At 34.2% G+C, this 11,855-nt stretch overlaps 1 protein-coding gene across 2 annotated transcripts in view; it reads left to right on the forward strand.

Moving 5' to 3' along the window:
- The window catches only part of LOC101965332 (amine sulfotransferase), a 64,182-nt gene extending 58,992 nt beyond the window's left edge, over nucleotides 1–5,190 (forward strand). For both annotated transcript variants that reach the window (XM_040283236.2, XM_005342418.5), the window contains exons 5-7: nucleotides 219–313; nucleotides 2,454–2,640; nucleotides 4,614–5,190. In XM_040283236.2, coding sequence (XP_040139170.2) covers nucleotides 219–313; nucleotides 2,454–2,640; nucleotides 4,614–4,735 — 404 coding nt within the window. In that variant the 3' untranslated portion in view covers nucleotides 4,736–5,190. The remainder of the gene's footprint in view (nucleotides 1–218; nucleotides 314–2,453; nucleotides 2,641–4,613) is intronic.
- The last annotated feature ends 6,665 nt before the right edge of the window (nucleotides 5,191–11,855 follow it).

Genomic DNA, 11,855 nt, shown 5'->3' on the forward strand with positions numbered 1-11,855 from the left:
TGCCTTCCTGCATCCATAAGGTCGCTTTTTATGGTCACTTCTCTATGAAAACCATGATTGTTCCCCTAAGCAGTAATCATTTCAAAACAGTAATATAGATGTCCAGTGGTTGGGGCCTTTATTTTTGTTTTTTTTGACTATAAGGAGGAAAAGAGACAATACTTTGCTATTCAATAAGTGCAACATCTTCACCTTCTTACTAATTATTTTTTGCACAGTGGTGGGAAGTCGTTGGTTTGATCACATAAAAGGCTGGTATGAACACAGACATGACTTCAATATTCTGTTCATGAGCTATGAAGATATGAAAAAGGTAAAATGAGAAGTATTTTTAAAAATTCTATTTTTAAACCTTTTTTCTCCTGGTTTCAGTAAAACTCATTCTCCTAGTCATTTTCATACATATTTAATAGGCTTTTGGGGGGTAAGTGGGGTTCTAATTTCCTGCTTATCTATTAATTATTAGTAGTTTTCCTCAAGGGTTCGTTCTCACTACACACAGTCACCATGGTTATCATTTAAAAGCTGTAGCAATAAAGGCAACCTCAAATATCTAGGATAACAATCTTGTAAATCATTTTTATTAATATTAATTACATATTAACGGGTTTTGTTGTCTGATTTCTATATGACCATGCAACATGCACTGATCATATCCAATTCTGTTTAGGTTTTATCTTCCCACTGAAATTTTACTTGTGATAAAATATCCATCACATAAAGTATATTTTTTACTTGTGATAGAATATCCATGACATAAAATATACCACTTTAACCACTCTGAGGCGGATACCAGGGATTGAACTCAGGGGCACTCAACCACTGAGCCACATCCCTAGCTGTATTTTGTGTTTTATTAGATACAGGGTTTCAAAGAGTTCCTTAGCGCCTTGCTAAATTGCTGAGGCTAGCTTTGAACTCGCCATCCTTCTGCCTCTGCCTCCTGAGTCCCTGGGATTACAGGCATGAGCCACCTTTCCCAGCCTGCTTTAACCATTTTTTAAGGGAACAGCTGTATGGCCTGAAGTATGTTCATATTCTTGTGCCAACATCACCACAATCCTACTCTAAAATGATTTCATATTGCAAAACTGAAACTCTATATTCTCAAGGCTATAATCCCTCATTCGCCACTCTCAGCCCCTTGTAGGTCCTGTAAAAAACCATTCTACTTTCTTTGTTTACAAAGTTGATTAGTCTTAGGGGAATCATACAGTATTTGTCCTTTTTGACTGGCTCATTTAACTTACCATAATGTCTTCAGGGTTCATGCATTTGTAGCATAATCAGAATTTTCTTCCTTCTAAGGATGAATAATATTTCAATGTATATATGTACTACACTTTATTTGTGTATCTCATACATATACATACATACACATCACTTTTACATTCTGCATTGTGAATAATGATGTATGAACATGGTGTACAAATCTCTCTCTGAGACTTTAACTGTAATGCTGTTTTTAGGTTCACACTATTTCCATTGCATTTGCAGTATTTTTACATTTCTACCAACATGCATAAATCTTAATTTTTCTGTGTCATTGGTCTTATTGTTTTCTGTTGTGTTTTATTTTTAATAATAAAAATATTGAAATAAAAATACATAAAATTTTTAAATATTTAAAATAATAATAGCCTTCCTAATGGGTGTGAATTGGTACTTTACTGTAGTTGATTTGCATTTCCCTAATGATTAGTGATGCTGAGCATCTTTTCATGTACTTATTGGACATGTGTATATCTAGTTTGGAGAAATCTCTATTTAGATTCTTTGGCAATTTTTCATTGGACTGATTTTGTTATTCTTGCTGATTTGTAAGAATTCTTTATGTATTATGGGTAGTAGAAGTTTTCAGATATTTGGTTTCTTATTCTACAACTTAAATTTCTTTGTTCTAATGTTTTTTTTTGTTTTGTTTTGGGTTTTTTTTTGTTTGTTTGTTTTGGTGTGTGTGTGTGAGTACTTTTCTTGGGGTTTTCAATGTATAAGATAATCTTATGGGCTAACAAGGATCATTTCATTTGTTTTATTTTTCTATTTCAGTACCTTTTTTTGGTTTTTATTGCTTAGTTGTTCCAGCTAGTATTTCTAGTATCATGATAAATAAAAGTGGAAAAATGGAGTTGAACTTACTCCACATCTCAGATGAAAATCTTTCTCTCTTAGTTGAGTTTGCTGTTAGCTGTTCCATATAAGACTTTTTCATGTTGAGGTAGATTCCTTCCATTGCAGATTTATTGAGCTTTTCATCATAAAATGATGTTGAATTTTACTGAATGTTTTTTGTGCATCAATTGAGATGATCATGGCAGTTTGTTTTCCCATTCTCATAACAAACTGCCTGGTTCATGTGATGACACTTCTTTGCATTCCAGGAATCAATTTTACTAGAATATGAAAATGTTGTGTGTTTAGCTGTAACTCATGCATACTCCTGACTCTTCCAGGACCTCAGAAGTGCAGTGCTGAAAATCTGTAGATTTCTTGAGAAAGAACTTAATGAAGAAGTTGTGGATACTGTTGTGAAAGAGGCTACCTTTCAGAACATGAAGACTAATCCACAAGCAAATTATAATGATATTGTAAAACAGGAAATGGGAGTGAGAAACAATGAAGGAAATTTTCTGCGCAAAGGTACTATTCAGTAGTTCATAGTAGCAAGATGTAAGCTGACATTCAAGTCCTTGATACCTAGGAGAAATGATAAGTGCTTCCAATATGTCTCTCCAAGTAACAGTGACATTTGGAACCTAGAGAAATTAAGTGTCTAATTGAGAGTAGATCTGAAGAGGTTTTCAAGAAACATAGCGTGTTAGTATACAAACTGACACATTAACTTGCTTAATTAATATTGCCTTGTTTCTAAGTCACATGAGCCTGGGCAGGTATATTAAATGAGAAGAAAAATAATCCTTATTTTCCCTTTTTTCTTCTAGAATAATCTAAGGAGTAAACTCAATGTGTGTTTTGCTGTTCTGGGAGGAGGTTTGGATTACTGTGTTCCCATGTGTCATCACAAAGAGTGATATCTTATTAGTGCTATCTGCTATGAATTCAGTTACTTCAAAATTCATTGAAATCATTTTTACTGTGATCCTATTACATGCTTGAAGTAGTTGTCAAGAATGAATATTATTTCCCTTGTAACTGATACCCTTTAAATTCAAATTATTATTATTATTATTAGTAGTAGTATAGTAGTACCAGGGATTGAACTCAGGGGCACTCAAGCACTAAGCCACATCTCCAGCTTCTATTTGGTATTTTAGTTAGAGACACAGTCTCATACTGAGGTGCTTAGAGCCTCACCCTTGCTGAGGCTGGCTTTGAACTCAACATCCTCCTGCCTCAGCCTCCTGAGCTGCTGGGATTACAAGCATACACCACCACACATGGCTTCAAATTGTTAATTTTTAATTTAATCATTTAGTGTATAAACATTCTAAACATTTCACTTCTACTTTATTCATATTTTATGTCATAATTGGCTCATAATTTACCAATAGGATGATGGATATTAATTTATGAACAATTATATAAACATCTTATGGACATTGCCCTAAATATTGATAGATATATTTTAAAATTCTTTTTTTTATGACATATATTATAAATTCTCCCTTTCATTCCTCAGCTACAGCAGATAAAAAGCAATTCTCATATCCCTAAGAGCTTGTTATCTTTTCCAAAGGCCAATAATAATGTCTACACAAGTGAACCTGATAGCTGGAATGCCAAGTTATTTTTCACTTAGGAAGAATGGCATAATGTAATCCCTGTGGCTCAGGAGGCTGAGGCAGGGGAATGCAAGTTCAAAGCCAGCCTCAGCAAAAACAAGGTGCTAAGCAACTCAGCGAGACCCTGGCTCTAAATAAAGTACAAAATAGAGGTGGGGAGTTGTTCAGTGGTCGAGTACCCCTGAGTTCAATCTCCAGTACTCACCCCCACCAAAAAGAGGAATAATGATGGTTTAATCTTGTATAAAAAAAAGATGCAGAAAGAGAAGCTCTGGTCCTCTATATGACTTTGATTTTATTAGTTGAAAATACTTGAGTCTCGTTTTTTTTTTTTCTTCCAAATTGAAAACGAAAGAAATACTTATCTTGGAGGGTTTTAGTAAGAATTATATTACAGTTGATAAATGTGGTTCACTTAGTATGAGGTTCACTTAGTATATATACAGGAGTATATACATTAAAAATACTTTTAAAGTATAATATATTCATATCTTTATAGTTTTTTATTCCTAAGGATCACATAGTGGGAAAGTCTAACATCTGGGGAAGTGAATTTTCAATCTATTTACTGCATTATTGTATTCCTAGATTCTTTATTCAATCATTCCTGTGAAAGAAAAGATGAGGTCTCCAATCCTATGGACCCAAACAAATATTTAGCTTGGTTGAAAAGAGATTAACCCATTAATTTCCAATTTTTAAATTCCGTGAACACAATAATATTCACATACTATTAGAAAGTTACCACAAGAGGTATATTGGTTGCTCCATTTAAATTTGACAGGTATTCCACATCTGGGATAATGGGACAAATGGGTTCAATGGTTGAGGCAGTCTTTTAACATGTCATTCATGTTCTTATCCCATTAGGTACCATTGGAGATTGGAAACATCATTTTACTGTGGAGCAGAATGAAAGATTTGAAAAGACATTCCAAAGGGAAATGAAAGACTTTCCCCTGAAGTTCATCTGGGATATAAATGAGGAGTAAAATTCTAATCAAACTATAAAAGAATCATATGAACTCTAATCAAAAGCTATACCTTAACATACATAGTAATAATAACATACATAATGCCTATTACTAATTATAAAACTTAATTAACAAAGTAAATAAACTATGTTTAGATTATTTGCCATGAATTCTTTAAAATTATAAAAATTAGTTTTACTTTAATAATTAAAATTAAAAATCAGAAATTTAATTGCTTTTTCAGCTTTGGTACCCTGCATGAAAATGGCAAAACAGAAAGTATAAAACATGACTTGCAAATATCTTCAGAGACTATTCTGTATTGTGTATTTTCCATTACCCACAATTAAACTCAGGATCAATTAAACCTTAAAAATCATTTTATTATTGTACTTAAATTTTAATTCTTTGGTTTCAAAATCAATGTGGATATTCAAATGTGATATAGAATAAATGGAGAAATCCTTCATAAACAGGTACTTCTTTTTAATAATTTAACAGATCACCGTTTACACTAGATGAAAAATATTTTTTTCAGGCTGGTCATCATGGCATGCACTTGTAATCTCAGGACCTAGGAAGCTGAGGTAAGAGGATAGCACATTCTAGCCAGCCTCAGCTACATACAGAGACCCTGTCTCAAAAGTTTTAGAAAAGGAAAGGAGGCTTGGGGATATAGTTCAGTAGTAGAACTCCCCTGTGGTTATTCCCTAGTACTGAAACACCACTGCCACCACAACAAAAAGTTCTACCCATAATGTATCACTCAATAAAATTACATCACAGAAAGTTAACAGTTGAATATTTAATAAAAGTTTAGTAGATTTATAAGCCTTTAAGGGTAGCACCATACAAAGTCATCAAATGGAAACAATCTGTGTTACTTGTCCTTCCATTATTATAACAAAATACCTGAGATAATAAATTCATCAGAAAGGAAAAGTCCATTTTGGATCATTGTTTCAGAAGTTTCAGACACAGTCACTTGACTCAGTGGATTATGGGCTGTAGTGAAACATTATTTCATGATGGGCAGTGTGTAGTGGAGTAAAGCTGCTCCCTTCAAGGCATCTGGGAAGGAAAAAAAGAGAAAGAAGAAAAGTCCAGGGTCCTAATATTCCCCAAAGGAATGGCCCTGATGACTTAACTTCCTCCATCTAGATCCCACAGGTTGCTCTGCTTCCCAAGAGCACTAAGGATGGAGCTTTCAACAGAGGGGTCTTTTGGAGGACATTTACCCAAACCACTGCACAAACCAATATCCATGTACATCCAAATAAATAAGTAAACTGTGACACTTCACATTATGAAACAAATTATAAAGAAACATGAGTTACAATTTTCTGAAAAATATACACATGTTTAGAAATATAATATTCAGTGGAAAAAGCCAGACACTTATTGCATGTTTTCTTATATGATTCGAAAAAAGGTGCAACTAATGATGGTTTTAGAAGGTGGGTGTTTACCTTCAAGGAATAATGCAGTAACTTAACAGGTAAATGAGAGCACTTCTGGGATGTTAGTATTATTTTTTTCCCTTGATCTTATTACTATTCCTTTTGGGAATATTTGTGTGACAGTGTACATAGGATTTGTATATTTTTCTGATTTTTACCATACATTTATTTGATTTATAAAATAAATAAAAAAACATTTCCAAAGAGCAGAAAAAATCTTGCAGTAACTAAATGGACAAAACATTAATTCATAGTTAGCAAAATTTTAAAAATTAGGGAATACTCAGTGATGTGCTCAGATGCAAAAAGTCCCAGAGGAAAAAAGAAAGAGAACAAAGCATTGGGCCCTTAGAAAACTACTGACAATAAGGACTGATTATATTTTAAATGTTAATTTTAATGTTTTCTCCTGTGCAATGGGCAGAAATCTCCTAACCTTGAGAATCTTGAGAAGGGAAGGATCAGGTATGCCCCCTACAGACTGAATTTGTTGGATGTCATTGCAAGGTTTAAAGAATATTTGGTTGGGGATGTGGCTCAAGCGGTAGTGCTCTCACCTGGCATGTGTGCCGCCTGGGTTTGATCCTGAGCACCTCATACAAACAAAGATGTTGTGTCCCCGATAACAACAACAACAACAACTATATATATATATATATATATATATATATATATATATATATATTAAAAAAAGAATATCTTCCCTGTAACTGTTTAGGGAATGAGGTAGATAATGTTTCTTAAGCCAAACATCTCTATAGAATCTGAAATACACAGGACCCTTAAAAAGATCTTGAAAAGGAATATGAATTTTCATTTACATGGATTTTATTTTATCATAAAAATAAGAACACTGGTTTACAGTTATCTGGGAAAGTCTGAAACTCTCAGGTCACCCCTTAATATGGTCAAGGTCTGGGCTGGAGTTGTATGTAGCTCAGTGGAACAGCACATACCTAGCATGTGTGAGGCACTGGGTTCAATTTCTTTAAAAAAGATTAAAAGTCCATTGACAAGTAAAAAAAATATTTAAAAGAAGGTAAGGTCAAGGGTCTATCTATTTCTCACCTTTCAATGGAGTTGAAGGAGTAAATAAGGAATCCCTTACCTCTAGAATCTTGGATAAATGGGGATGAAGATGAAGTTTAAACTCAATACTTTAAGTGTAAACTGGAAAAATCAGGAATTCTGGTGAAATAGGGAATTCAAGAAAGCACAGGTTCCAAGGAAAAACTACAGATGCCAGTTGGGGGGGGGGAAGTACCATACAGGAGAGAAACCCACCTAAGAGACCAGGATTTTTTCTCAAATAAATCCAGCTTACAGGAGGTTAAAGCTCCATGTGGTAATTCAAAAATTTATAAAACTGTACAACAAAAACCATACAATTCAACTTTCCATACCATCATGGCAATTTACCACCCTTTGAGACCATCTGTCAAACATCTGTAAACTCTAGGCAAATAACAAAAATACAAGTAGCTGAAGATACAGAAAGGTAAGAAAAGGCAGGAAGATTGTGGAGGGGAAACAAAACTCAAAAGAAGAATCTAAAATGGGGAGGGCAAAGTTTTCCTTTTTTGTTTTTTATTTTTGTGTCCCTTTGCTCTCAGGAGCCAGCCACAGATAATAGTACTGGCAGCTAGAACACAATAAAAACTTCAACCTGTAAGTGGCGCTCATGAACACTGCCCATCCAGACAATTTACTCTATGTAATGTCTTCTATATGCTCAAAAGAGGCATTTAAATTTACCATTAATTATATATTCACAGTACAGTTATTATGAGTACATTTTATACTTAGAAAAATGTACAAAAATATTTCTTATTTAATGACAATGTATTGGCCTCATATGAGAATTGAGAGTGAAAGTCACATCAGTCTCATTTCTCTCATTCACGACCATGTCAGAGAAACGGAAGATGTGCTTATTTTTTTCATCATAAACAATATGAAAAATAAATTCATTGCATTTAGTTCAACACAGTTCTTGTCTTTGATAAGTAATGAATATTGTTGAAGTGTAACTCACTGCAGGACCTACAAGATTTTCATGTTCACAGGACTTTTCAATAGTGCTGTGCTCTGCTCACTCACTAGCTGAGTGATTTGCTCCCCAGGAGGCACCTTCCAGCACTGATACAAATTAAGTCCAGGACTTTAATTATTCTCTCAATCTCCTACAACTTGGTAAGGATTGTAGCTCTATGACTCAGCAATGGGGAAGGGGTAGGGGTGTTATTTTCTACCCATTTTATCCTTAAATCTCCATTATCATCATTTAAAAAAATAGATTCAACCTACAGACTGAATCTCACAAATCACCATCAGTGTTAAACAGTGACTTCAAGTAAATATCCAGGCAATTTAAACACCTTGTCAGGGTTGTTGTCCTGTCAATGAATCTTCCCTTTCTATTTCTCCTTCCATAAATGGCACAGGACATGGAAGCTTGGTGTCCACATTTTGTGTTCTGTCTCCTTGATCTTTGATGACCTTCACTAAATGTGTCTTCTTCCACCTAGGCATCCAGCAAAGGTATCTCTTATGTGAAATTGGCAACTACAATTGGGAGCAGTGCACCTTGCCTTGTCTAAGGTCTCAAAAGTCTTCACTGAGTGACCTCCTTATCCTACCCCAAGCCCTTTTTCATCGTTTGACAGGAGCTTGGTAGAAATTCTTTATGTCTTAGAACAATGATTCCCATCCTATTATATACTTATCTTTAGTATTTCCTAATTTTATTTTCCCCACAATACTCTGTTTTAATGGAAGTATAATAGACATACTACAAAATACATATATTAACAAATGGATTATGGATTTCATAAAGTATATAAATTTCCATCAACTCAAATCTTTTCCAGTCAGTTTCCATATCTGAGACAAGCATTATTTCTGTTTTCTTAACAGGTTTTTCTTCCTGAAACTTCATATAAAGAATAATAATCATATTTTGCTAAAAAAAATTGAGACTCATCTGTTTTCTAATCTATACCATTCTTTTGTAATTTCTGAGTAGAAAATGTCTAGTATCACTGGCTCCTACCCACTTTGGTATATCCAAACACTCAAAAATGCTCCCACATATTCTACTACCCAACCAGAACCACTCTTCTTAGCACAACCTGGACTCAGTGGGAGTTAGCTTAAGCACTAGCTCAAGATCCTGCTGACCAAATTCTGCTCTCAGCCAGGTCTGATCTACTACCATCTGCCATTGGGTCACCATGATTTTTTTTAATTTAAATCATTGTGTAAGATGCCTTCGTTTGAGTTCTCCCAGGGAAGAGACAGATTTGTATATAGACTGGGAAGAACTCCAAGGAACCATATCTTTGTGGGAGTGGAGTAAGCATGACTGAGCAAGGGAGAAGCTGAAATGAAATGCAGTTGCAATAGAGGCCACAGCTGATCAAATAGGGAGATAAGGAGCTTCCTAATTGACTCTTCAGAATTATTCTAACTTGAGGCAGGTTGGCTGGCACAGGTGGGAATGCAGAGCAATATTTGTGCAAACTAAAGAGATACACACTGCCAAATAAACTTTTGACTTTTTCTGGGTTTAGATATTTTGATGATATAATAACAAAGGAAGATGGAGAAGTATACAGCAATGGAATTCAATTGTGTAGGGCTTGTGGAATAAGATGCATCAGGAAACATTTATAGGCAAAGCCCAGTGAAAAGTTTTACTGTAACTAACCAATAATTCAACAATTTTCCATTTCTAAAAATGAATCATTAAATATTATTATCCCCACTCTTACAGATGAGATAAGGATCAGACAGGTTCAGTGAATTTTCTTCAAGTTCACACTACTTGTGCATGACTATTTCAATCCTCACCATTCTAAACAACTGTACCATACATTTACATACTAATAAATGTGCCAACATAACTGGTGAACTAACATATTAATTTTTAAATACTAAATCTTCACTCTTATTTCTTGTTTTCTCTTGTGCTAAAGCCCTTCAGCACTGGCTCAAAGTGTGCAAGTTTATTACCAATTGATTTCCAATGAAGATAGACAGAAAACCACCAACCTTCCCAAATAATAAACAAATGTGCAGACTTCCTATCCCAAACAAAATCCCATAAAATTAGTTAATAATAGGAAGGAAAGAGAATAGTGCCAAATACGGTTTTACTTAAAATACAAACTTCATCAAATTTTTGTTTCCCATTTTCTAATCACTGATTTTGTTATTGCTATAAAAATTTATTTTATTATTGGCATATAAATGCATCATGAGATAATTTATGGCACACACCTTCCTCCTGCATTTGGGGGGGTTGAATAATTTATCTTTAAAAAAGGGGAGAACTAAAGATACTTTGTCCAACTTACTTTCAATGAATCCCAGGGTGCATGTTTCAGATAAAACATGGTTCAACAGTAAAAAATTTCCAAAAGTAAATACTCTTCACCTCTGTACAAGAAAAGAAAGAAAAACTAGCAGAGTGTTATTTCAAAGAAAAATTGTTGCAAATGTAGAGATGAGGTGGAAGTAGAAGAGGAAATTCTTAAGTATGTTTAGCATGAGCAAATGACTAATAGAAAAAGCCAATAGGCAGGAAAACAAAACAATTATTTAAAAACATTAATTAAATGTATATGGAAATGAAAAGATTTGGTTAACTATGGGAAACAATTCTCTTAGTTCTTTGAAAACAACCCTTTTTCTCATTAGCCTCTTTCAGAGACTACACTTTTCCAAGAGTATGAATCAGTCTGTCTCTCTTACTCTTCCTATCTCCTCTTCCACCCAGTGCTCTCTTCTCAGTTGGCTTAATATACCTAAAATATTTAGCTGAAATCACAGAATTGAGAAACAATGAAATGCCACTTAACTTGGTGGTTCAGGACTGCAAACAACACTGTTTGTGTTGGTGTGCTCAATTGTGGAGTATTGGGGAGTGTCTTTGAAAGTGGTTATTACAGAACCTAACCTATATTTTGGTGTAGCTACAAGTGGATAAAGTGCTGGTCAGAAAACACGGGGCCAAACTGCATTATTGTACTTCCTTTCCCAGTGAGGAGGGAAAGAACATTCACATTACCACAAAGGACAACTGGCACGCAGTAGCACTCAAGTGTTAGTTGAATCAGCTGCTCATCTTACTGGCTCATGGCTCAATAAGTCAGCTTAGTTAACAGATCTTTCAAAGTGAACATTCCCAATCAGCAACACCAAAGTAAATTTGTGTGTATTTTTCTTGCTTTCCAAAGTGCTTGTGAAAATGAAATTTTTAAAAGTTGGACCAACAAATGAAAACTGGGTTGAGGTTCAGTCACTGAGAAAGGATAATGCAAAATATCCTTAGATATAAGATTAAATCATCATAGACCATTTTTTAAGTCTTTTGATGACTTTAACCAACAATTATGAGTTTAACCAACAGAATGACCCATCAGCCACCTTCTAACACAAGTAACTTCATCAAAATTTCACATGAATCCACTGAAAATGAAACCTGAAAACCTAACAATATACCTTTTTGATAGTATTTTTAAATGTCACTTTGACACAGTTCTTAAAACAGCTAATTGTTGTTGTTCACATATATACAGTTACACAAATTCTTACTTTTTATGTCATCTCTTCTGAAAAAGTTTACCTGCCATTCAATGTTCTCAAAAAACAGTTGCTACAGTTATTAAAGAGTG

The sequence above is a fragment of the Ictidomys tridecemlineatus genome, chromosome 8 (genome assembly GCF_052094955.1).
Source record: "Ictidomys tridecemlineatus isolate mIctTri1 chromosome 8, mIctTri1.hap1, whole genome shotgun sequence".
Classification (NCBI taxonomy): domain Eukaryota; kingdom Metazoa; phylum Chordata; class Mammalia; order Rodentia; family Sciuridae; genus Ictidomys; species Ictidomys tridecemlineatus.